This window comes from Neofelis nebulosa, chromosome 14 (genome assembly GCF_028018385.1).
Source record: "Neofelis nebulosa isolate mNeoNeb1 chromosome 14, mNeoNeb1.pri, whole genome shotgun sequence".
NCBI lineage: Eukaryota > Metazoa > Chordata > Mammalia > Carnivora > Felidae > Neofelis > Neofelis nebulosa.
This window is the reverse complement of record NC_080795.1, coordinates 46,015,571-46,042,824: the sequence shown is the minus strand read 5'-3', so window position 1 is coordinate 46,042,824 and position 27,254 is coordinate 46,015,571. Positions and strand designations below refer to the sequence as shown.

The following is a 27,254-nucleotide window of genomic DNA, read 5'->3' as shown; positions in this document are numbered from 1 at the left end:
TACCAGTTAAAAGGAACTCTTGGGAGTTCTTTGTACTCTTCTTGCAATTTTCTGTAAGCTTAAAATTAATTCAAAGTAAAAATTTTTTAAATGGAAAAATGATGGCCAAATCTAGGCATTTTCAGAAAAACAAAAGCTGAGAGAATTTGTTGGCACTAGACCTGCACTGCAGGAAATACTTAGGAAGTTCCCAGGGCTGAATAGAAATGATCCCAGATGGGAGCCTACATCTGCAGGAAGAAGATCAGTGGCGATGGTAAGACTTTTGAACTACGCTTTCAGACTTGTAATTCAATATGGTGGATTAAGCATGTGTGTTTAGCTCCTGTCCCTCCAAACCCCTAAAAATTACCATAAATGGTAAAGTCATGAACTCACAAAAATAAGCAGAGGGCATCAGTTGATCAGAGATTTCAACAAATTTCTAGAGACTGAAGTGGGTAGTAGAGGATTAAATGAGGCAGGGAGGAGGAAGCCCCACTAAAAAGAATGCATGGTGGATGTTGTAGTTGAGGAGACTGTACAACTACTCCTCAGAGGCCTGGAGGGCTTGGAATTCAGAAGTGTCAGGTCTGCAGAGAGGGCAGACTATGGGGCTGGAAACAGAGGAGTTACTGGAAAGTCTGTAGGTAGAATATGCAACACCTGTGCATCTCTGCAGAGAATGCCTCACTCTCTCCAAGCAATGAGAGAGAGACAGAGACAGCAAGAGTGAGAGGGAGAGATTGACTGACTGATTGGTTCAGTTTCAAAAGAAATAGAAAGATACCATTTGTTTTGCATGTGTTGTGAGAACACTTATGATTTACTCTCAGTAAATTTCAGGAATATAATACAATAGTACTAACTATAGTCACCGTGTAGTACATTAGATTCGTCTTATAACTGAAAGTTTGTACCCTTCAACCAACGTATCCCCATTTCCCACCAACCCCCGCCTCTGGCAATCTTCTCTCTGATTTTATGAGTTTGACCTTTTTAGATTACACAGGTAAGTGAGGGCATATAGTAATTGTTTTTCTGTGTCTGGCTTATTTCACTTAATGCCATCAATGTTGTCACAAATAGCAAGATTTCTTTTTTTATGGCTGAATAACATTTCATCGTGTGTAATTTCACAATGTATACATACATTGTACATCGTTACATTGTACACCTTAAAAAGGAAAAAAAATCACATTGTACAACCTAAATAAAAATAATTTTTATTTTTCAAGTATACCTTTAAAAAGCTGGGGGAGGGGCGCCTGGGTGGCGCAGTCGGTTAAGCGTCCGACTTCAGCCAGGTCACGATCTCGCGGTCCGTGAGTTCGAGCCCCGCGTCAGGCTCTGGGCTGGTGGCTCGGAGCCTGGAGCCTGTTTCCGATTCTGTGTCTCCCTCTCTCTCTGCCCCTCTCCCGTTCATGCTCTGTCTCTCTCTGTCCCAAAAATAAATAAAAAACGTTGAAAAAAAATTAAAAAAAAAAAAATTAAAAAAAAAAAAAAAGCTGGGGGAAAAAGAATTTAAGCAAATTCATAAAACAAAACAAACAAAAGCACCAAAAAAAAGTAAAGAAATGGAAAAATTGTCTCATGAGAGATTGAGCATTGAGTGTGTGAATTGGTGCCTCAGCACACAGCCTTTTCCCATTCCATTTTATGAGGTCCAAAGCTTAATGTCTGTCCCCTCTCTGTTCACCTAAAGTGATGCCTGGTAGTTGACAAACCTTGCCATAGGCAGACAGCTGATGGCAAGCTTTTATATTGCCTCATTCTTAAGTATGGATGGGGAACCAAAATCTTCAGGGAACAGAACTATGTAATATTAAACAAAACAAATAAAATTAATCCCTAGGAGTTGATTCATGGGAAAAAAAACTTTTAAAAGTTATAATTAGTGTCCTCAGATATATATTTCTGAGAGAGAGAGAGAGAGAGAGAGAGAGAGAGAGAGAGAGAAGAGACAGATTCCAGAAGGCAATGTCTCAAACCAATATCTATACACCCGTGTTCGTAACAGCATTGTTCAAAATAGCCAAAAAGTGGAAGTAATGTCAGTGTTTATTGACAGATTAATACATAAGAAAGCATGGCATATGCATAAAATGCCCTTACAAAGAAAGGAAATAAAGAAGGAAAATTCTGACACATGCTACAACATGAATGAACCTTGAGGACATTATACTAAGTGAAGTAAGCCGGCCACAGAAAGACAGATATTGTGTGTTTCCACTTACATGAGGTACCTAGAGCAGTCAAATTCATAGAGGCAGAAAGTAGAATGGTGATTTCCAGGGGCTTTGAGGGGTGGGGAGGAGGTTGGAGCATGGGAGCATGGAAAAAGGAATTGTTTGATAGATATAGAGTTTGGGTTTTGTAAGATAAAGTTTTGGAAATTGATTGCATAACAATGTGAATATACTTAACACTATTGAACTGTCCATTTAAAAATAGCTAAGGTGATAAATTTTATGTTATGTGTATTTCACCATAATTTTAAAAACCCTGGTAATATAAACAGACCCTTGCGGAGAGGAATCCCCCCCTCCAAAGGACGGATTATAAAATTTGGGTGATAGAAAATAAAACAAAAGTTTCAAATTCTCTATTTGAAAAAAAGCTTCAACACAAACATAGAATCAGTTGTACGTTCATGAATAAAAGAAGGAACTTGTGAAAGAAATGTCCTAGTTATTTACAACTTTCAGAAAAGTGATGTCAATTTAAGTATTAGCATTAGTGCTCAGTTTATCAAATAAGACAACCAACAAAACTGTGGACTTGTAGGGGGTCAGAGTTACATCGGACTTTAAAGTCCACAGTTCTTAAGTCTTCTTTATACAAATAACTTAAAGGGGAAGTCTTAGTGACAGAAAACAGAATAGGATTATTTGTTTTCACACGGCCTCCTGCATTGAAGAAAGGTAGATGGGCACTTTGGGGACTGTTGCCAATTCACCACCTCCGAGGAGTGCGCTCTGTGATGCATGAGATTTCTGCTTTTCTCCAGAATCTGGTGAAGAGGCGGGACAGACCGACATTGAGCCCCTGAACCCTGGCAAGATCTGTGACAGCTGGGTCTGCCTGATCAGGCTGTTGTTCCTGGTCATAGAGTGCCCTTATCTAGCATGAATAGAATACTTTATCCTAAATGGTTTTATTATTTCCTCTGGAAAGAAGAAACATTTTTCTTTTATCTTTTAGATTTCCTTCACCAGCAGTTTAAAGGGAAAATACCTGAAATTTCCTTGGTTATCACTAATGGGGAAAATCAGCTTGAAAAGCTGAAGACATTACGGAAAAAGGGGAGGGGGACAAGACCATTTAACACACGTATCGAGACCTTATTTTTCATATCTGTTAGTAACTCATACTGGTAGCTGAAAAGGTGATATTGGGAGTTGCAGGGGTAGGGTAGTAAGGAGATCTAAGTGAGCTCAATGCTCATCTATCACAGGAAGGAATAGATAATAACTTCTATCAAGAAATTTGTTTAATAGCATGTTATTTATGCATTGACATGATAGTATATGATTGCATGATGGCGTATTTTCATAAAGGTGAAGACAATAACTGAAGAGGTAAGTAAAAGTAGTTGCTTCTGGAGAGCAGGATGACAGTGGGATGTACCAAGAGAGGACTGCAGCTTTTCATCATAAACCCATCTGCGGTATTTGATTTCATAGCCATGAGCATGGATTAGTTTCGTTATAATCAGGTGGCTCTGGGCAAGAAACTGGAAAGGTAGGCTGGAGCAGACTAGAACCTGCTCTTTTACTTTTAGAAGCTTGAACTTGATCTGCAGGCTATGAGAAGGCATTGAAGATCTTAATTTGGGGAGGAAGTGGTCAGTTGTGTGGGGTTAACCCATGTAGGAGTCACTGATGAGGGGTCCCTCAGACTGGGAGGAGGACCCCATAATCCCACTAGCTCTTCCTTCTTCCCAACCCTCCCTACTTTCCCTCCTTTTCCTTCCTTCCCTTCAACAAATATTTTTGAGTGCCTCCTATTGCCAGGAACATTAGTACCTTACAATTATTGATTAGAGAGTCAGCATTCCCTGAGGTGTGGGACAACTTTCACCGCAAGATGGTTTTAACAGGTACATGGTCACTGCATTAATAAAACAAAACAAAACAAAACAAAACAAAGCAAGTGTACATTGCACGAAAAAGGGTTGAAGAGCCTACAAATTAAAAGAGATGTAAAAAACTTATCTCCATCAATTGCATTGTGTGGCCCTTATTCGGAACCTGATTTAAGCAGTTTGAAAAAGAAGAAAAAAGGGTAAAGAGCATTAAGAGGTATAAACCTTCAGTTGTAAAATAAATACATCATGGGGATGAAAAGTACTGCATAGGGAATATATATCATCAAAAATATTGTAATAACTTTGTATGGTGACAGATGGTGATGACATTTATTGTGGTGAACACATTGTAATGTATATAATTGTCAAATCACTATGTTGTACACCTGAAACTGATATAATATTGTATGTCAGTTATACTTCAATTAAGAAAAAGACACTTAGATATCTGCAAACTGGATATTTGATGATAGTGATTATCATTGTGTAGGTGTGATAATGATATTGTAGTTATGTTATAAAATAGATGTTGTCTTTTAGAGATGACCTCTATAGAGATGAGCTTTATAAAATGAGCTATTTGCGGATGAAATTATATGATATAGAGAATTTCCTCCAGAGTAATCAATGAGAGAAGGGGACAGGGTTTCAGATGAAACAAAGGTTGTGTCCTGGGTTGACTATTGTCGATGCTGGATGATGGTGCCCTTCATTATATTATCCTGCCAACTTCACGTATATTTGAAATTTTCCAAATTTAAAGTTTTAAAAAATATTGACTCATACCATGAAGAAATCAATCCCTTTTCAATACTCCGTCAATTCATCTGATTAGTTAAAGAGAAATTCTTTAATCCTTTTTATAGAGTTGGATTCAGAGCCTTCAATCAGACATTAATAGAATGATTTGGTTCTCAAGTTATCTTGGCTTTTGTTCTGTAGTGATATTAAATTTACATAGAATTTACTTTAAATTATTATATATAATTTATGTTATATATAATTTATAATGTATTATAAAAATGGTAAGTAAACATTTTAGCAGGTATGAAATTTTACATTCAGCGCTCTCATATGCAGAAATTTCATTTTATTTCCCTATAATTGATATCACATTAGCCTTGGGCTCTATTTCTTCCTGAGCAACAGAAAGAATGATCAAATTCAATCAACTGCAATTTAAAATTCAATCTTTTGGGGGTCAGTTCAGGATTCTCCTTAGAATGATGTCCCCTTCCCCTTCCCTTCACCCTGAAGTGACATTTATTCTGGCATCAGGGAAGAACAGGGTGTCTCGTCTGCTCTGTTCCTTCACAGGGTATGATGCAGTCTCATTGAGTCTTGACACTGTGCCCTGGCACCAGCTCCTGAGGCCTATTTTTTGTCCTTCTCATGCCTCTGAGCGAGCCCACAGCTCAATCTCAGAACAGATCCTCCCCAGGAGACCATGGGAGCAGTTCGGATTTTCTACAGCCTTGCTAATCAGAACATAGTCTGTGGGTCATAAACATCAGTATCACCCGGGAGCTTGTTAGAAATGCAGTGGCTCCAGATCCACTGAGCCAGACCCTGCCTGCACATTAAAGTATAAGAAACGCTGCTTTACAGCACCTGCTAGAATTAGCCTGAACCCCTCTCTGCCATCCATCAAAGCATTCAAGCTCCAGTCACATCTTTCCTGATTCTCCTACTCCCATCTTGTTTCATTTCCCTTTGAGGATCATGCATATTTTGGACTTACTGCTTATAATCCACTCTCTTTATGCCCTTCTTCCTGATGGACTTAATTGTTGATTCTCCAAAGCTTTTGTTTCCCCTAGAAGGCTCACACTAATCAAAAGCTGTGGCTTTTAAGACTAAACTGGGAGGTTTAGGGGCTCCTGGGTGGCTCAGTTGGTTGAGTCCAACTCTTTGATTAGGCTCAGGTCATGATTTCATGGTTTGTGAGAGAGCCCCACCTTGGGCTCTGTGCTGACAGTGTGGAGGCTGTTTGGGATTCTCTCTCTCTCTCTCTTTCCCTCTCTGTCCCTCCCCCCCTCTCAAAATGAATAAATAAACATTAAAAAAATAAACTGGGGTTTTTAAAATAACCTCAGCAAGTTGATAACCCTGAGGACAGTGTGTACAGAAAGGTCTTTCTCCCAGGTGAATGCTGGAGGTATAGATGGTGGGAAAGCCCAAGTTAGCCTCTCCAAATATTAATGGCTACATCAGTTTTTTAAAATGAATCAATTAAAAAATGTTAAGTAAGTAATAGTGTTATAATGTGCAGATAATTGAAGCTCAGGAAACTCTGTTAAGCTCCAGGTTCCCTCTTTCCTGGGGCTGCACCCATGTTTACTTACCCTGAGTCAGTCTGTCTTTCTAGAATGCAAAAGGAAAAGCACAGGCAATTGATATACTGAGCTGAATTCTACCCATAATGAGAATAACTGGTGATATTAAAGAGATGGGAAACTTAGAGGACAGTGTTTTGGTGTTGAAGAGAGGAAAGGGAGGGTTTGTGGAACTCTGGGAGCTCCCCATGATTTGGGACTGAATCATATTTATATTTGCTTCCACAGATACTGCCATAAAGTCTGGCTCATAGTAGCCTCAGTAAATATTTGTGGAATAAGCACCTTAGACTGAGAGAAGCAGGGTTTTTATATTTCTTAAGTTATTTAGAGAAATGCTGGGTGTGGCCTCATTCCACTTACAGTGGGATAGCTTAAGAGGAGTGAGAAAACCAAACAATGAAAATAAAACAAAACAAACAAGACAGAAACTTTAAAATAAAAAACATATATGGAAGAATAATCTCAACATGGCAGAAAGTAGGGAGGCCACAATGAAATTAATGTGGTTGTTCAAAGGGCCCTCATGTGAGTTTGGTGTTTAAAAGCCAATACACAAAAGGAGAAATAAAGGGTATGTGAACCAAGTCAAGTAGAAGAAGGATACTCACCCACAAGAATAAAGCTGAGGGCGCCTGGGTGGTTCAGTTGGTTATGTGTCTGGCTCATGATTTCGGCTCAGGTCATGATCTCACAGTTGTGAGATTGAGCCCTGCATGGGGCTCTGTGCTCAGTGTGGAGCCTGCTTCAGATTCTCGCTCTCTCTGTCTCTCTGCCCCTCCACCCCTCTCTAAAAAAAAAAAAAAAAAAAATTAAAGAATAATGCTGAGAAGGCTGATGAGTGATCTGAGTCTTGAGAATAATGTGATAAAGACGTTAACTCATTTTAAATATTGTGTGATGAAAAATGTCAAACATATGCTAAAGTAGACAGAGTAATGTAATGGACTCCCATGTAACCATGAATCAGCTACAATAATGATCATTTTGACCAGGGGTAACTAAAGGCCAAGTCCAGCTCACTCCTTGTTTTTATAAAGTTGCATTGGAATATAATCATACTCATTCTTTATATTTTGTCTGTGGCTGCTTTAATAGTGACAGAGTTGAGTAGTGGCAACAAAGACGTTGGCCCACAGCCATGATCTGGCCTTTTATAGACAGTTTGCTGACTCCTGATTTATTTCCCTCCCCATCAATGCCCCCTACTCCTGTCCACCTATCTGCCGAGCTGACTTATATGATTTTGAAGCAAATACTAATCATTATCTTGTTTGACTGGAAAATATTTTGGTATGTATTTCTAAACCATAATGCCATTACCATCCTACAAAGAGATTCCTTACGATATTCCTACAATAATTCCTACAGTTATTCCTACAATAATTCCTTAATATCATAAATAGACTATTAATGTTCAAATTTCCAGTTACCTCCAGGTCATAAATATTTGTAGGTTTTTTTTTTGTCTTTCCTCTCTGCAGTTTGTGTCGGGATCCATATAAGTTCTACACATTGTGATTGGTTGACATGTTCCTGAAGTCTCTTTTACTCTATAGGTTTTCCTACATTTCCCACTGTCTACCTTTTTGTGTTCTCACAATTTTTTGGAAGAAACCAGGTTGTTCTGTAGAGTTCCCCACAGTCTGGATTCTGCCAACTACATCCCTGTGGTGGTGTTTACCATGTTCCTCTGTCCCTTGTATTTCCTATAAATTGGTAATTCAATTTAGAGGCCTTGAAAGGGGTTTTAAAGGTCTTCAAAGAGGCAAGACCATTGCCACTGCTTACAGAAGGCAGTGTGAAGATAGGATTATTCATTCCCATTTTGCTTCCTTTATCATCATCAATCTGAGAATGTTTTTTTTTTAACATTTTATTTTTTTATTAAAATGTTTTTATGTTTATTTTTGAGAGAGAGAGAGAGAATGCAGGGGAGGGGCAGAGAGAGAGGGAGACACAGAATCCAAAGCAAGCTCCAGGCTCTGAGCTGTCAGCACAGAGCCCAATGTGGGGTTCAGACTCACGAACCATGAAATCATGACCTGAGCCAAAATCAGGCGCTCAACTGACTAAGCCACGCAGGTGCCCCTGAGAACAGTTTTTTAAAAAGAGTTAGCAATTAAAACCCAAAATAGTTGATAAGGGAGCAAATAGATGTGTTATAAGAACTGTTAATTTGAGTCCTCAAATGTACGCCTTATAGACATGTAGGAAATGTAACTCTCTAATTCTCTTTACTTTTCTCTAACCCTATTATAAGTCCTTATGGCACCAGGTGGTAGAAATTTAACTGATCAGCTGGAATGTTCTCCCCATGTGCTCAGGATGACAAACTAATCCCATGTCAAGTCAACATGGACTTCAAGTCAACAACAAGACTTCACTTGAGTGATATCTCTGGGGCCAGATTGGACATCTCCCCCACACTTACTCAGTTCCAGTTCCGTTAGTCTTTTTTGCTGTCTGGAACACAGCCACATCATGTCACCTCCCTTGCTGATCTCTTTGCAGAGAGCACTCTTCTCCCAGATCTTTATGAGGCTCATTCCTCATATCAGTAGGGATTCTGCTCAAAGGTCACCTCCTAGCACTCTGTTTCATTCTTCACAGCACTTAACCACCATCAGACACTATAGCATGTATTTGTTTGTTTATTGGTGTGCTCTCTGTGTCCCATGTGACAACATAAACTCCATGAAAGCAAGAACTTTGTCTTTTTCATACCATATCTTTAGTGTATAGAATAGTGCTTGGCACACAGTTCTATATTTGGTAAATATTTGTTGAATGAATGAATGGTCCGTCTCACACAGATCTTTCCTCTTCTGAACTTTCCTCTGCATTAGCTATTTCCATCTCATTTTGGTTTGAACTCTATTCTCTTGTATAGGGTTTCACGAATCTTCTTTTTAATGAAATTACCAGATACTAAAGTACAGAGGCTGGGTTTTGCAGTTCCTTACCACCCTCCCTAATGGCTGGCACAGAACGGGGAACGTAGTAAGTGCTATGTAAATACTTTTTGTATTATAGTGGGAGGATTTGGTTTAGCTTATTGTTTAAAATGCTCAAAATACCACATGTAGATTTGTTGATTCTTCATATGCTATAATTTGAATATTGGGTACATTTTAAATTCAGGCTTTTTCTAATCCAGAGAAGGCTAAAGGTAAATGTGAGGGGGTTTGGTGTATGAATGGGGCCAGATTGATCCATTTTTTTCAGGTAGTAATGGGTGAGATGGCCTTTCTGAAAGGTTTGCTTGGGCCCCTTGATTTATCTATTTATTAAAAAAATTTTTTTAATGTTTATTTTTTCTTGAGATAGAGACAGAGCACCAGTGGGGAAAGGCAAAGCGAGAGAGGGACACAGAATCTGAAGCAGGCTCCAGGCTCTAAGCTGTCAGCACAGAGCCCGACAGGGGGCTGGGACTCACAAGCTGTGAGATCATGACCTGAGCCAAAGTCGGATGCCCAACTGACTGAGCCACCCAGGCACCTCGATTTATTTTTAATATTTTTGAATGTTTATTTTTGAAAGAGAGAGAGAGAGAGAGAGAGAGAGAGAGAGAGAGAGAGACCGAGCATAAACAGGGGAGGGGCAGAGAGAGAGGGAGACACAGAATCTGAAGTGGGCTCCAGGCTCTGAACTGTCAGCACAGAGCCTGATGCAGGGCTTGAACCCACAAACCATGAGATCATGACCTGAGCGGAAGCTGGATGCTTAACTGACGGAGCCACCCAGGCACCCATGACTAGTTCAACACATTTGTAAATGAAAATCGACACAAGTTCAAAGCGAGATCGCAATGTAACTACTAAGAGACTCTCTTTTTCAAATGAATTAACAAGTTTTCAAGTGTCCTATCTTAGAGTGATAATTTATATCTTTTGGCTTTGTTGTGCCCTCTTAGAAGTTAAAATATGGTATTTCCATATTCTCTTGGTTTGCTTGTTTTTTCTTTTCTATCTAGTAAACTTTGATTTTTCCCCCTTTCTGTATTATTAATGCAGTTGAATTTAACATGACTCTTTCAGTTAATAGCTTCATTTCATACAGGGCTTTATCAGGTCAGAACATCTCTATGTAGAGCTTCTGTGGATGATGTCAGCTCAATTCCAGGAAAATTGTTTTTAATTACTGCTAGCTCTGAAGTAGCCAGAAAAGCACAACATCTGGCACTTAGCTGTTTCACAGACCTCATTACTATTAGTCTGAATTAATAACTTCTTAGATTTTCTAAGTGGGACCTAGGAGGATATATCTACTCAAGTAAACAGAAATGGAAGGTTATGAAATTATCTACTGATTTGGGGAGTATCTTTTGTGGCTTCTTGGGACTATACTCTCAGCCATTAGGGATAGCAACACAGAGCACAGAGTAGGTGCTCAACAAATCATCATAGACTAATGAGTGGTGTTCACTGAGGTAGATTTGTTCCTCTGGAAGTACTCTCCACAGCCCTGGTATGGGATGAATCCCACTCTAGATTCTATTCCCAGTTCTTCTATTTTTCTACCACTGTAATCCTCAGTGTCTTAATCTAAAAAACAGTCCCTGGGGCACCTGGGTGGCTCATTCAGTTGAGTGTCTGACCCTTGATCTTGGCTCAGGTCATGATCTTGTAGTTCATGGGATCGAGCCCCACATTGGGCTCTTTATTGACAGTATGGAGCCTGCTTGGGATTCTCTGCCCCTCCCATGCATGTGCATGCACACTCTCTCTTTCAAAATAAATAAACATTTAATTTAAAATATAAAAATAAAAAACAAAAATCCCTGTTAATCTCATGGGATTATTGAGAGGACAAAATGGAAACACAAAAGTGAACATGTTTTGCAAACTACTGGATGCTTCATATGGCTTACAGATACAGTGAGGCAGTAGCTCAGTCTTGGGATGGCATGAAAACATGTCCCTGATCCACATACAAACTTCAGGGAGTCCAGAGTCCCCTAGAATATAGTACCTTACCAGCCTAAGAAGCCTTGAGGAGGTGATGCCTCAGGGAAAAACCCTCCTGAGGGCCCCAAACATCCAGGGTTCCCTTGGGCTAGCAGCTGAAGGGCTCTTGAGCAGCAGATGGGTTCTATTACAAAATTTAGGGCTTCTCTAGAGGTCAAAGGGGGGCCCAAAGATGCCCCTAACTTGGATAAGCCATTTTGTTCTAACTTAGGAGAAAGCATGGTGATCAACATAGCTTATTTCCAGTGTCCCCCCACCCCCTTAATGTCCCCATTTCCTCTTCACACTCTCATGGTCTCTATCACTTAACCTGTCTCAGCATTTACACACACACACACACACACACACACACACACACACACACACACACCTAACTAAAACAGATACATTACTTAACCTCTTCTACCAGTCAGGACAAGCTAAGTTTGTCTATAGGACCAAACAACCCCTGAATCTCAGTGGAATAACACACTACCATACCATTTATTTCTCACTCACAGAGTCCAGCCAGTGAAAAATAGTAGGAAGGTTCTGCTTATCTTAATCTTTCTCAGATCCAGCTGACATAAGTGCCATTTCAATCAATACTTCCCTTATAACAAAGTCAGGGCAAAGAGAACATGGCAGACACACGTTGTGTTGTAAAGCTTCTACCCAGAATCGACGCATGTCACTTCCACTTCTATTGCATTGGCCAAAGCGAGTCATATCCTAACTTTAAAGGCATCAGGGAAGTATAGTCCTACCATATCCCTGAGAGGAGAATAGAGATATTTTTTAGATAGTGCAATCGTGACTATGCCTTTTGTGGTAGGCAGAATAATGACCCTTCCAAGTTGGGTTCTATGGCCTAATCCCTGGATCATGTTATGTTATGAAGCAAAGGGGAATGGAGTTGCGGATGAAATTGAGGTCGCTAATCAGCTGACATTAAAATAGGAGGATTATCCTTGATTATCCAAATAGACCCAATGTAATCACAACGGAGATTATGGAAGAGGGAGGCAGAAAAGAACAGTCAGAATGGGAGATGTGACATCGAAGTCAGGATCAGAGACATGCAACATAGCTGACTTTGAAAATAGAGGAAGGGGACCATGAGCCAAGGAATGTAGGCAGCCCCTGGAAGCTGGAGAAAGCAAGGAAACAGAGTCTGCTCTAAAGTGTCCAGAAGGAATACAACCCTGCTGGCACACTGATTTTAGTCCAGTGAGACTTGTTTCAGACTAATGAACTACAGAACTGTAAGGTAACAAATTTGTGTTGTTTTAAGGTAAGTTTTTCATAGTTTGTTACAGTGATAATAAGAAACAAATATATCTCTCCTTTAGAAAATCACATTTTTTTTCCAACTATAAAAGAAAGGCATGATCAAACAGAGAATACATAAAAGTAGACAAAATATAAAAAATTATCCCCAATACAAGTTTCTGTCGAGGACTCTTTTCAATACTATTTTCTACATATCCATACATATGTATATTCTCATGCATGTGTTACACAATTAGATCACACAGCATAGTTTTGCAGTCTGCCTTTTTATTTAGCAATAGATCTTGAGCATTCTCTAATGACTAAAGTGTTTTAACTATGCTGTCCAATAATACATGTGGCTATGAGAAACTGAAATGTGGCTAGTCTGAATTGAGATATACTATACTTGAAAAATACACACAATATTTCAAAAGGCTTAGTATAAGAAAAGAATGTAAAAATCTCATGAATAATTTTTATATTGACTACGTGTTAAAATAATACTAATACTAATATACTGGGTTAAATATATCATTAAAGAAAAAAGGATGTCATTTTAGAGAGGAGAAAGCAGACTTAGAAAGATTAAGAAATTTCCCAGCCAGGAGGTCATGAGCTGGGACTCAAATACAGGTCTGTTAGGATCCAGAACAGAACCCACATATGCCATCTTTTCTATTCACCCCTATAATTCAGGTTCTATTCATGTGTCACCTTGGATTATTGTGATTGACTATGTGCTTCTCTACCCATCCAGTGTTCCTAAACCACCAATAAACATTCCATCCAGGCTAAACTCCGTTCCCTGAGTGTGTCTGTCTTTGCCATAGTCTTCTGACCAATTTTGTCTCTTAGATTTCTCCACTTATCTAGGCTTCTCCATTAGACTGAGTTTCAGCTCCATTTCCATTTCTTCCATGACTTCCCTGAAGCCTTCCCTGAGTATTCAATACACAGCAATCCCTGTAAATTCTGAAATTTACTGTTTCTCTCTGGGCCAGTTGTGGGAGTGCGGATGGAAAGAAAATAGGAATAGGTTGCAGCCTGGGAAAAACCTTGTAAAGATTTTTAGTGGGGTAGATGGTTGATAAGAGGTCTGAAAAGAGTGTTACTGAGGTACAAACCCACTTTGGCCCTCAATTAGCATCTTTTCTATATGGCTGAAAGGTCTCTCTATAGAGTGTCTGTTGAGAACAAAGACTCCCTGACAAGAATGTACCTCCTTGAAGATTTGTCCTACTATATAGCAGAGCCTGGTATATAGTAAATGCTCAATCAATATATGTTTAATCTATATCATGTATATTTTGTATCCTAGTGTATCTTCCACAGTGCTTGCTGAGTTGACTTAAAGAACACTGTAAATCAAGGTTATTTTAATAAAAACCAAGCTTGACACCCCTAAGGCACAAGCACATTACCCCTACACATCACTTTCCATAAACTTCCAGTTGTCTTCCTTTAAGATATTTGTCTCTTGGGGTGCCTGGGTGGCTCAATCAATTATGTTGCCGACTTCAGCTCAGGACATGATCTCCCAGTTCCTGAATTCAAACCCTCCATCAGGCTCTCTACTCTCAGCACAGAGCCCACTTCGGATCCTCTGACCTTGCTCCTCCCCCATTGGGTCTCTCTCTCTCTCTGAAAAATAAATAAACATTAAAAAGATACATGTCTTTTACTAAAAACCCCACACAAATATTCCTTGTATCAGCTCTGTCAGGAGGGTAATTGTTTCATTGGGTCATGTCTCTGTGGAAGTGCCCTCCACTTGGGATTAATGTAAATCTGTTTATGTCTGTCTCATCAGCAGGGCTCTGAGGTCCTAAAACTTGGCTATCTTATTCACCCTTTACCCAAACCAAACGATTATTCACCTGAGGGTAGTTGTAATGTAAATGGCAGTTTGTGCACACGGTTCGCGCACTCCATGGGCCCAGAATGATTTGTTCTGTATTTGTAAGGTACATTTAAAAATATTCACATATTAACTATCTTTGTATTCTCTAATAAATTCATACCAACTATGTATATGAGTAAGAATAAAATCTCCAATTTACTAAGAAAACCAACTCAGAAGGTCAGGTCTTTAACGTCCCACAGGGAAGAAACGAAACACACCCTTGAACTTCAGCCGTGAGCGGCTGGAGGAGCGCTGGAGGTCTTTTGAACTCTTCCGGCTACCGTCGCTGGGTCCTCTCCGCTGCTTCTGCGCCTGCGCTCAGCTGGACCGCCGTCCATTTCTGTATCAGTTAGGAAGGACGTTGGGTTTAAGGTTGGTGTTGAGGTGAGTGTTGTTGTCGTCTGAGGTCTCATAACTGCCGCATCCCGTTGCCTGCTCTCGCTCTGCCCTGGAGTTGAGTTGCGCTTGCATCTCTGCGGTCAGGAGCTTCTAACTTCTCGCTGGCTCGACCCCTGCACGCCCCCGCCGCGGCCTCTGGAGGGTCGCGCGGGCTGACCGCCAGCGCCCCCGGGGGCCGACTGGGCTACGGGGGTCTGGAGGAGGCAGCTGGGCTTCGAAGGCGGCCGGCCCGGACCTGGTCTCTGCTGTGGTTTTTCCTCCAGTTAGTGTGACCTTGGTTAGGTCATTTCATTTGGCCCCAGCGTTTTCACCTGTGCAAAGGGAGGGGCGGTTTCTTCCTCAGGCGGTCTTGAGGCTAAGGGGCTACATAGGGGAAACAGCAAGCTGCGTCGGCGCGAGGTCGGTGCTCGCTGCGTGGTAACGTTGGTGATTCCACTCTCGGGAAGCTGGTGGAAAAGGGTTGCCGTGCCTGGTGGAACGGGGAGGGGGGTGGAAGGTGGGCGTCCGGCAGCCTCCCAGCGCCCCGGCCGCCTTGGCGGAAGGTCTGTGGGGCCGCGCCGCGGTCACTGGGTGGGCCCTGGAGGTCACGGCTGGGCTCCTGCCCGAGTTTAAATCTTTGACCGCGTGACCTTGGAAAAGTCTCCTTCGTGTGCCCCAGTTTTCTCGTCAAAGAAGTGGGAATTATGAGCTGATAGTTCGCACGAGAGTAAACGCTCTAAATGCGTTTGCACTTGTCAGTCTAGAGCCACTGCTTATCTTTCCTGGGGTCGAGATAATTTTGTTTGTAGTTTATATTCCCTGCTTTCTGTTGTTGGGCCGCATTGATTTGGTTTGTTTCGGGTCGTCGTTTAGTGTGCGACCATGAAGCAGACTAAGCTTTTAAACACCTTAGGCTTTTTGGGAGAGACCATGCCTGTGCCCCTCTTGGTATTAAAGTGCGTTATAGTGAGGATCCCTTAGATATCTTTTTATGTTCTCAGAGTTGTTTTTATTATTATTTTATCTTTGAAGGAGAATAACTACCATGACTTCCGGTGCTTTGGCGAAACCTCAGATGCGAGGCCTTCTGGCCAAGCGCCTGCGATTTCATATTGTCGGAGCGTTCGCTGTATCCCTGGGGGTTGCAGCTTTCTATAAGGTTTGTATGTTTGATTTCTACTTTGTGCCTATGGTCCAGAAAATATGTTTTAAATTTGAAAATGTATTTTATTTTCATAAGAAGTTCTGAGGCTTTTAAAGAAACTCCCTCTTTAATGTGCTCCCTTCCCCTTTCCTCCCCTTACCTCAGTGCGGCAGGAAAATACCTCATATTCTCTAGATAGCTTGTTCTTCAACTTTAAAGGAAGCAGTATTAGTTTTTAAGGGCTGCCAAAGTACAACAAATTGGATGGCTTAAACAACAAGTTTATTTAGTGTTCTGGAGGCTGGAGATCCAAGATCAGTGTGACTGCAAGGTGGATTTCTTTTGAAGCCTCTCTCCTTGGCTTGTAGGTGGGTTTCTCCCTTTGTCTTCACATGGTTCTCAGTGCTACCGTGTTTTTGTTTGAATTGCTTCTTGCAAGGATGCTAGTCATATTGGATTGGGACTCACCCTACAAACCTCATTTTAATTTACCTCTTTAAAGACCCATCTCTAAATCTGGTTACATTCTGAGGTATTAGAGGTTTAAGATTTCAACGCATGAGTTTTGGAAGACACAGTTCAGTCCATAACACAAGGATATAATTTTATTAAAGCAGAGGGATGTCAGGAAGGCAGTAGTTCTGTTTGGTAACCTTAATGGATTTGTTGCCATAGAACTGCATCTTAATGCTCCGTCTCCTGTGAATTTTAACATTATGCCCTTTGGGTTTTTCTAAATAATTTTTTTGTATTGTGGTAGAATACACAAAATGTAGCCATTTTTATGTGTACAATTCAGTGGTATTAAATACATTTATAATGTTGTATGACCATTGCTACCATTCACCTCCATAACTGTTTCATCTTGTAAAACTGAAACTATACCCATTTGACAGTAAACCCATCCCTTCCCCACTCCCAGCCCATGGAACAGTTCTTCTTTCTGTGTCTTAATTTGACTGCTCTAGGTACCTCATGTAAATGGAATCCTACATTATTTTGTCTTTGTGTAACTGGCTTATTTCACTTAGCATAATATCCTCAAGTTTCATCCTTGTCATAGTGTGTGTCAGAATTTCCTTTCTTTTTAAGGCCAAATAACATTCTATGGTATGTTGGTACCACAGTTTGCTTATTCATTCACCTTTGATGGACACTTGGGTTGCTTCCATGTTTTAGCTATTGTGAATAATGCTTCTATGAACATGGGTTACAGGTATCTCTTTGAGACCCTGCTTTTAATTTTTTTCAGTATATATCCAGAAGTGGAATTGATAGATCATTTGGTAATTCTGTGTGTAATTTTTAAAAAAAAAAATTTTTTTTTTTTTAATGTTTATTTATTTGTGAGACAGGGAGAGACAGCATGAACGGGGGAGGGTCAGAGAGAGAGGGAGACACAGAATCCGAAACAGGCTCCAGACTCTGAGCTGTCAGCACAGAGCCCGATGTGGGGCTCGAACTCACGGACCGTGAGATCATGACCTGAGCCGAAGTCGGACGCCCAACCGACTGAGCCACCCAGGTGCCCCCTGTGTGTAATTTTTTAAGCAACCACCATGCTGTTTTCTGTGGCACCATCTTTTTTTTTTTTTTAATTTTTTTTTCAACGTTTTTTTATTTATTTTTGGGACAGAGAGAGACATAGCATGAACGGGGGAGGGGCAGAGAGAGAGGGAGACACAGAATCGGAAACAGGCTCCAGGCTCTGAGCCATCAGCCCAGAGCCTGACGCGGGGCTCGAACTCACGGACCGCGAGATCGTGACCTGGCTGAAGTCGGATGCTTAACCGACTGCGCCACCCAGGCGTGTGGCACCATCTTAACATTTTACATCCTGCTAGCTTTGCTGTTACCTAACGAGTTTTTTTTCTGTGTGGAATTTTTAGGGTTTTCTACATACATCATCTGTAGACAGATGATTTTGCTTCTTCCTTTCTCATTTGGATGCCTTTTATTTCTCTTTCTTGCCTAATTGTTCTGCCTAGAACTTAGAGTACTGTGTTGAATAGAAGTACAACAGTGGACATCTTATGGGTTATGTGGAGGTAATTTCATTCTGTTCCTAGATGGGGTGTTCTTTTTTTCATCATGAAAGGGTATTGACTTTGTCAAATGCGTTGTCTGCATTGAGATTATTGTGGTTTTTTTCCCTTTTATTCTTTTAATGTGTATTACATTGATTTTGTATGTTGAACCATCCATGCATTCCAGGAATACACCTCACTTGGTAATGGCGTACAGTCTTTTTAATATGCTGCTGAATTCAATTTGCTAGTATTGTGTCAAGGATTTTTGCATCAGTGTTCGTGGAGGATATTGGCCTGTAGTTTTCTGTGTTTTGTCTGGCTTTGGTATCAGTATAATGCTGGTCTCATAAAGTGAGTTAGTGTTCCTCTACTTCAGTTGCTTGGAAAGATTCAGAAGGATTGGTATTCTTTAGGTTTTTTTTGTAGAATTGACCAGTGAAGTCATCAGGTCCAGGCTTTTCTTTGTTGGGAGATTTTTGATTACTGATTCAATATCCTTAATAGTTATAGTTCTATTCAGATTTTTTCTTTCTTTGTAATTTAGTCTTGGTAGGTTTTGTGTTTATAGGAATTTATCCATTTCATATAGGTTATCCAGTCTGTTGGTATACAGTCGTTCATACTATTCTCTTATTATCCTTTTTATTTCTGTAGAATCTGTAGTATTCATTTCTGGTGTTAGTAATTTGAATCTTCCCTCTTTTTTTCTTTGCCCATCTTGCTAAAGGATTGTCAATTTTATTTATGGTTTTGAAGAACCAGTTTTTTGGCCTCGTTGATTTTTCTTTTTTGTTTTCCTAGTCTCTGTTTTGTTGATCTCTGCTCTAATCTTTATTATTTCCTTCCTTCTAGCTTTTGGTTTATTTTGTTCTTTTTCCTAGTTCCGTAAGTTATAATGTTAGGTTGTTGATTTGAGATCTCTCTTGTTTTTTAATATGTGTGTTTATAGCTAAAAATTTCCCCCCCTTAGCTCTGCTTTCACTGTATCCCATAAGTTTTGGTGTGTTGTGCTTTCATTTTCATTTGTCTCTAAATCTTTTCTAATTTCATTCCTGATTTCTTCTTTGATCCATTGGTTGTTTAAATGTTTGTTGCTTAAACTTTATAGTTTTGTGAATTTTCCAGTTTTCCTTCTGTTACTGATTTTAATTTCATCCCATTGTGATCAGAGAACATACTTTGTATATCTATTTTTTTAAATCTGTTGACACTTAATTTGTGGCCTATTTAGTCTATCCTGGAAAATACCCCATGTGAAATTGAGAAGAATGTGTTTTCTGTTGTTGGGTGGAGTATTCTTTGTATAGGTGTTAGATCGGGTTGGTTTCATGAGTTAAGTCCTCTGTTTCCTTACTTAGGTCTGGTTTTATCTATTATTGAGATTGGGCTAGTAAAGTCTTAACTGTTATTGGAGAAAGAAATATTTTTCTCTTCATTTCTGTCAGTTTTTGCTTTATATATTTTGCTGGTGTTACTGGGTGAGTAAATGTTTCTAATTGTTATAAGTTCTTGCCTTATTGAAACTTTTATGAATATATAAAGTCCTTTGTCTCTTGTAATTTTTTTGATTTGAAGTCTACCTTGTCTGATATTAGTATAGCCACTCTCTTTGGTTACTGTTGACATAGTACATCTCTTTTCACCCTTTGCCTTTCAATCTATTTGTGTCTTTGGATCTGAAATGAGTCTGTTGTAGATAGCATATATAGTTGGGTCATTTTTTTTTTTTTACGTTTATTCATTTTTGAGAGACAGCAGGAGCAGGGGAGGGGCAGAGAGAGAGGGAGACACAGAATATGAAGCATGCTTTAGGCTCTGACTTGTCAGCACAGTGCCCAACGTGGTGCTTGAACCTATGGTTTGTGAGATCATGGCCTGAGCTAAAGGTGGATGCTTAACTGACTGAGCCACCCATGCACCCCTAGTTGGGTCATTTTTAATCCATTCTGCAGTTTCTCTGAGAATTATATATGTAGAAGGCTTTGAATGTCCTAGTCTTTAATGTCTGGTTCTGAAAAAGAGAAAAATGAAGGGGCAGGGGGAAAGGTGCTCTATCCTTTTAGGTACCCTGGAAATTGCTCAGGTGAAAAAGAGTCTTGCGGGGGCAGAGTGGGGGGCAACAACAGTGGCCACCTGCCTGTTGTATGCCTTCAAGAGATCCAAAGTTTCAGGAAAGTTACACTAGACACATTGTGCTAGTGCAGTTGTATAGGTTGGGAGAGATTCCTGGTGTTTCCGATGCCACCTTTTTCCCAACATACTCTATATGCTATATATTTCTCTAAGTCTCCACATTACATTTACAACTTTTTTCTGTAAAAATGTTTATGGTATTACATGTGTTTATGACCATGTGTCATAGTGGCCCATGAGAAAATTAAAGCTTTGCGACGCTTTGTACTTAATAATTTTAGTGTTTAGTTCTAGTATTTTTTAGTATATTGTGAGCCTCATTAGAGCAGGGTGCTTTTTTTGTTTATAGTGGCACCCCATTGTCAGTTGGCTGACCCACAAATAGATGCTTAAAAGTATCTGTTGAATAAGATGTAGTATCTAAAATTCAGTACAGTGGTAGATTGTATAGAGTTCCAGGTGCTTCGGAGTATACTAAGTGTATATACCTCTAAATATGTGTCTTTAAAGAAGTTAGAGTCAAGTCGGGGGAGGTGAAAAAATTAGGTATTCTTGCAAGACAGTAACAATGAAAGAACATTTCATTTCCCAGAGCTGTTCTGGAGCAGCTTATATACAGTTTGGAAGAATAAAGGTGGGAGAGAAAGGACCCTGTCCTCCATGTACTAGGGATCTGTAGTCTGATAGTTGATTGATGTCTTTGTTTCAGTGGGAGAGGAGGATATTGTGGGTCACAATGTGGATCATAGCTCTTTGAAAGAGAAGGTAGAATTTGTGCCTTGAAAGGGTGAATTTGAAGTGCTAAGGGGAGGGAGAACAGCTTGAGGAAAAACACTAAGAGGTCTTTGCTTTGGGCCCCTTTGAAGAGACAAGCACAAAAAAATAAATAAACTCTTTGCTCCATGAGATCTTTTCTACCTGGCATATAGTGGGCATGAAATAAATGTGGGAAAAGGATGGATGGATGAGTAAATGAAGTAGGGGTAAGAAGAGAAATTTGGGGGACTCATTTCTTCACTCTCAGTGTCCTAATTGTTACTATCAAACTTGAGGCCTTTGTAACTTGTGTGGATTCTTGCCGCTTTGGACCTTGGCTTCTAGAATAGATCTGTTTGGGGTGCATGGGTGGCTCAGTTGGTTAACTAAGTGTCTGACGCTTGGTTTCGGCTCAGGTCATGATCTCACAGTTTGAGCCCCATGTCGGGCTCCACACTGTTAGTGCTTGGAATTCTCTCCCCCTCTCTCTCACCCTCAACTGCTTGCATTGCTTGCTGTCTCTCAAAATAAGTAAATAAACTTAAAGAAAAAAAAAAAAAAAACCAGAATAGATCCGTTGTGTCATTGGGTTCCTGAATGCCCAGTGTGCAGTGGCTTTCAAATTTTTGCTCTGTAGTAAATATATTAACTACTGGCTGCAATCTTCTAAATTGATTTCATTGCTTACTAATGGATCAAGGATGATTTGCTGAAACTTAGTTTTGATTTTAAGATACTTTCTGATTAGTCCTTTCTGCCTTTTCATCCTCTTTCCAGCAGTCCTACTACACCCTGTTCTCCAGCCCTTTGTAAGTAGTTGCTGTTACCCAATTCTGCTTTCTCCCATGAGTTTGTATACAACAGTAATGTCTTCATCTCACCGCGTGGCAAATTCCAGTTTATCCTCAAGATTCTCAAATGTTCCTTTATGGAATTGCAGCCTATTCCTCCAGATGCGTTGGTTGTGCTTTGCTAGGTTCTCAGTCACTTGGTACCAGACTGTTTTTTACAGTATTGGGCACATTGTATTTTTTTTTAATTTTTTTTTTAATGTTTATTTATTTTTGACGGAGAGAGAGAGAGCTGGAGCATGAGCAGGGGAGGGGCAGAGAGAGAGGGAGACACAGAATCTGAGGCAATCTCCAGGCTCCGAGCTGTCCGCACAGAGCCTGACGTGGGCGTTGAACTCACAGACCGCCAGATCATGACCTGAGCCAAAGTCAGACACTCAACCGACCGAGCCACCCAGGTGCCCCTGGGCACATTGTATTTTAAATAGTACTTGCTTTAGGTTGTGTCTCTTCTACTAAATTAAGAGCTGGGACCATGGCAGACCCATGGTCCATCTATTCTGAATGAAAAGTTTTAAAGTTTGCTTGGTAGATTAGTCAGTGTTTGTGTACAGTTAGTGTTTGATTGGATGGAAAGTTCCCAAAGCACTGAGGAATCCAAATTCTTATTAAAGAATTAAGGCAGGTGTAAACTTGATTCTCTTGGTTGATGCTCGCTTCCTTCATTTCCCCTGTCCAGTTAGTGTAGATTGCTTTGTTGATTTGGCCTTCATTCTTAGTTTGACTTATACTCACAGTTTTAATCAGCTTCTATGCTTTTTACATGAAGTTGCCCACCAGTAAATCATTTTTGGTTAAGTTAATCTGCTAAGCCAAAATTCATGAATATGGGTTAGATTTTGAGACAAGACTTATCCTGAAGGGATTTTCCCCTGTAGGTAGAGCAATTACTGTTATATAAATTAGGCTTGTTCTAAATTTTCAGGTATTAGCTTGTTTTGTGTGAGGCCTCAGATACAGATTTTATGGCTTTCAAGTCACTCAATGGTGTAGTGGATCTAAATTAATAGTTTTTTTTTGACTACCAGATTTTTGACCTAAAAAGAGTCTAGTTCAAGTGTAACAAACAAAACAATTTAGGTAGAGCTGTAACACCCATTTGCTGTTATTTTTTGGGTTCACTGAGCCTTTTACTTTATTTTTGTCTGCCTTAGTGTACAATGTTTTTATTTTTATTTATACATTAAAAAAAATTTTTTTTACTGTTTATTTTTGAGAGAGAAAGACAGGGTGCGAGCAGGGGAGGGGTAGAGAGAGAGGGAGACACAGAATCTGAAGGAGGCTCCAGGCTCTGAGGTGTCAGCACAGAGCCTGATGCGGGACTTGAACTCACCAGCCATGCCATCACGACCTGAGCCAAAGTTGGACGCTCAACCACCTGAGCCACCCATGCGCCCCTAGCATACCATGTTTTTTGTTTTTTTTTTTAATTTTTTTTTTTTTTTTTTAACGTTTATTTATTTTTGAGACAGAGAGAGACAAAGCATGAACGGGGGAGGGTCAGAGAGAGGGAGACACAGAATCTGAAACAGGCTCCAGACTCTGAGCTGTCAGCACAGAGCCTGACGCATGGCTCGAACTCAACGGACTGCGAGATCATGACCTGAGCCGAAGTCGGCCGCCCAACCGACTGAGCCACCCAGGCGCCCCACATACCATGTTTTTAAAAGGAAAAATATTTTTCTTGTTCTAACAAGAAATGCTCAGTTATCTTCTGGGTAATGGGCTGGCATTCAGAGGGTTGCATTGGGGCTCCTGCCTCTTGGTCTCCCTGGAAGAAAATAGTTGGGAATTTAGATAGGAGGTGAGGCAGTCAAACTTGTCAAGTAAAGGGCTCTTACCATATTCATACCAAGTGTCGTGATTCTGTGTATTTCTGCAATACCTTAATGGATGTAGTTTGGCACTTTACGAATTTTTACTGGTTTTTTTTAATGCAGGATGGGATTTGATTTTGTATTATATAACCCATGCATTGAAATCCACCAGGTAGTGTTTTGTGGAAAATAAAACCTTTGCCAAATGAAAGACCTGGGTTTGAATCCTGGCTGACCCATCTACCAACAAGTGCTTCTTCCTAGACTTTAATCAGGTTACTTAAATTCTGAGTTCCAATACCTCATCTGTAAAACAGTTCAGTATCTATTCTAAGGGCTTAAATGATGTTGAAGTGTAAATTACCTGGAACTGTTCTTACCAGATAGAAAGCTTCTTGTGCCTTTTAGAGGCAGGTGGGTACTGAATTGATCTGACTCCTTTGAAATTAATGTAATTTAAATTGAACCAGAATATTTTAGCATGTGTCAGCTGTGGGGATATTTGGGTTTTGCTGGAGGGAAGGCAGCTGTCTTCTCCCTAAAACCTTTTAGCTTTCTGGGTATCTTCCTTTGGCTCTTACCAGTGTACACACTCACACCCAACAAAAGAGGAGTAATTTGTCCCCAAGCAAGGAAGGCCCCTCTTGCTGAGTAGTTTCCATGAGGCTCTTCCTTTCCATCTGTGTCAGTGCTTCCAACCTTTGTCTTACGAAATACAGAGTTCAAGTTAAAGGTGAACGAACACAAACATTATGATTTGTGTTGTCTTTGGATATTGTTTCTAATGATTTAAAAAATAAGCCCTAATGGGATATGTTACTTTTTAGTTTGCTGTGGCTGAACCAAGAAAGAAGGCGTATGCAGATTTCTACAGAAATTATGATTCCATGAAAGATTTTGAGGAGATGAAGAAGGCTGGTATCTTTCAGAGTGCAAAGTGATTTTGGAATGTAAAGGTAATATAGCTGTTTGAAGTTACTGTTTAAAATTTTTTTTAAATTGTGGTAAAATACAGATTGTTAAGTACCTTCACATTGTTGTACAACCAATCTCCAGAACTCTTCATCTTGCACAATTACCCATTGAACTACTCTCCATTCCCCCCATTCCCTGGCAACCACCACTCTACTTACTGTCTCTGAATTTGACTACTCTAGGTACTTTATTTAAGTGGAAACATACAGTATTTGTCTTTTTGTGATTGGCTTATTTTACTTAATATAATGTCCCCAAAATTCATCCGTTTTGGTATGTGTCAGAATTTCTTTCTTCTTTGAGGCTAAATAACATCCCATGGTATGTATATACCACATTTTGCTTTTTCATTCACCTTTGGTGGACATTTGGATTGCTTCCACCTTCTGATGATTGTAAATAATGTTGCTGTGATGTATTTAAATATCCCTTTAAATTCCCTCTTTTTGATACTTTGGAGTAGGTACCCAGAAGTAGAATTGTTGGATCATATAGTAGTTCCATCTTTATTTATTTATTTATTTATTTTTTCAACGTTTTTTATTTATTTTTGGGACAGAGAGAGACAGAGCATGAACGGGGGAGGGGCAGAGAGAGAGGGAGACACAGAATCGGAAACAGGCTCCAGGCTTCGAGCCATCAGCCCAGAGCCTGATGCGGGGCTCGAACTCACGTACCGCGAGATCGTGACCTGGCTGAAGTCGGATGCTTAACCGACTGCGCCACCCAGGCGCCCCAGTTCCATCTTTATTGTAAGGAACCACTATACCGTTTAATATGGCAGCTGCACGATTTTATACTCAGTCGACAGTGCAGGAGGGTTTCAGTTTCAGTGCATACCTTGCCAGTACTTGTTTTCTGTGTCCCCCAACCCCCCCCCCCCCCCCCCGCCCCGCCCATAGTAGCCATCCTAATGGATGTGAGGTGGTACTGGATTTTGATTTTCATGTTTATTTCCCTAATGGTTAATGATGTTGAGCATCTTTTCTTATGCTTGTTGACCATTTGTATGTCCTCTTTGTAGAAATGGCTAATCAGGTTCTTCCCCCATTTTAATCAGATTGGGGTTTATTGTTGTTGAGTTGTAGTTCTTCAAACTCTTGTCAGATACATGATTTGAAAGTATTTTCTCCCATTCTAAAGATTGCTTTTCACTTTGTTGATTGTGTTCTTTGCACAGACATTTAAAATTTTGATGGGGTCTAATTTATGTAATTTTTATTTTTGTTGCCTGTGCTTTTGGTGTCCTATCCAAGAAATCTGCCAAATCCAATGTCATGAAGCTTCTGTTATGTTTTCTTTTTTCCTTTTTTTAAATTTTTTTTTTTTTTTTTTTTTTACTGTTTATTCATTTTTGAGAGACAGAGTGCAAGTCGGGTGGGGCAGAGAGAGAGGGAGACACAGAATCCAAAGCAGGCTCCAGGCTCTGAGCTGTCAGGACAGAGCCCAGTGCAGGGCTTGAACCCATGAACTGCAAGATCATGACCTGAACCAAAGTCGGACACTTAACCGACTGAGCCACGCAGGTGCCCCTGTCACATTTTCTTATAAGTTCCAATGTCTTGAAGCTTCTCTAATGTTTTCTTACAGGTTTTATAGTTTTAGCTTTTACCTTTAGGTCTTTGATTCATTTGAGTTAATTTTTAGATATGAAAGGGGTCCAACTTCTTTATTTTTTGTGACTATTCAGTTTCCCAATAGTGTTTGTTGAGAAGACGGTCCTTTCCCAAGTGGATGGTCTTGGTACCTTTGTTGGTAATTTTTGGACTGTATATGTGAGGGTTTATTTTAGGCTCTGTTCTGTTGCATTGGTTTATATTTATGTCAGTACCACACTATTTTAATTACTGTAGTTTTATAGTAAGTTTTGAAATTAGAGATTGTTTTGGTTATTCAGGGTGCCTTTATAGTCTCTCTGAATTTTAGGGTGGATTTTTCTACTTGTGCAAAAATGCTGTTGAGGTAGGGATTGCATTACATCTGTAGCTCACTTTGGACGTCTTAGCAATTATAAGTATTCCACTTCATGAACATGAGATGCCTTTCCATTTATTTGTATCTGTAATTTTTTTTCAGCAGTGTTTTGTAGTTTCAGTATATAGGTCTTTTGCATTTTTGGTTAAGTATTCCTGTGTATTTTATTTTTTTGGATGCTTTTGTAATTGGAATTGTTTTCTTAATGTTTTTATGATTATTCATTGTTAGTAGATAGAAACACAACTGACTGTTGTGTGTTGATTTTGTATCCTGCAACTTTGCTCAGTTAGTTTATTCTAAGTATCTTTTTCTTTTTCTTTTTTTTTTTTTTCCCCCCCTGTGGAATCTTTAGGGTTTTCTACATATAGGACCAGGTCATCTGCAAACAGATAGTTTTACTTTTTCCTTATCAGTTTGATGTCTTCTTTCTTTTCTCTTGCTTACTTGCTTTGGCTAGCCCTTCCAGTTCTTTACTGAATAGAAGTGGTAAGAATAGGCATCCTTATCTTTTTCTTGATCTTAGAGAAAAAGCTTTCAGGCTTTGACCAGTAAGTATGATATTAGCTGTGGCCTTTCCATATATGGCTTTTATTATGTTGTGGTAGTTTGTATTTGTTCCTGATTTATTATTTGTTTCCCTGTACTGTTTTCATTTGCATGA

At 39.8% G+C, this 27,254-nt stretch overlaps 1 protein-coding gene across 1 annotated transcript in view; it reads left to right on the top strand.

The window, feature by feature from the left end:
• Positions 1-27,254, top strand: part of LOC131494875 (cytochrome c oxidase subunit 6C) — a 63,629-nt gene that overhangs the window by 28,691 nt on the left and 7,684 nt on the right. The window contains exons 2-4 of the mRNA XM_058699601.1: positions 14,733-14,916; positions 15,943-16,069; positions 24,469-24,597. Of these exons, the coding sequence (XP_058555584.1) occupies positions 14,733-14,916; positions 15,943-16,069; positions 24,469-24,582 (425 nt within the window). The 3' untranslated portion in view covers positions 24,583-24,597. The remainder of the gene's footprint in view (positions 1-14,732; positions 14,917-15,942; positions 16,070-24,468; positions 24,598-27,254) is intronic.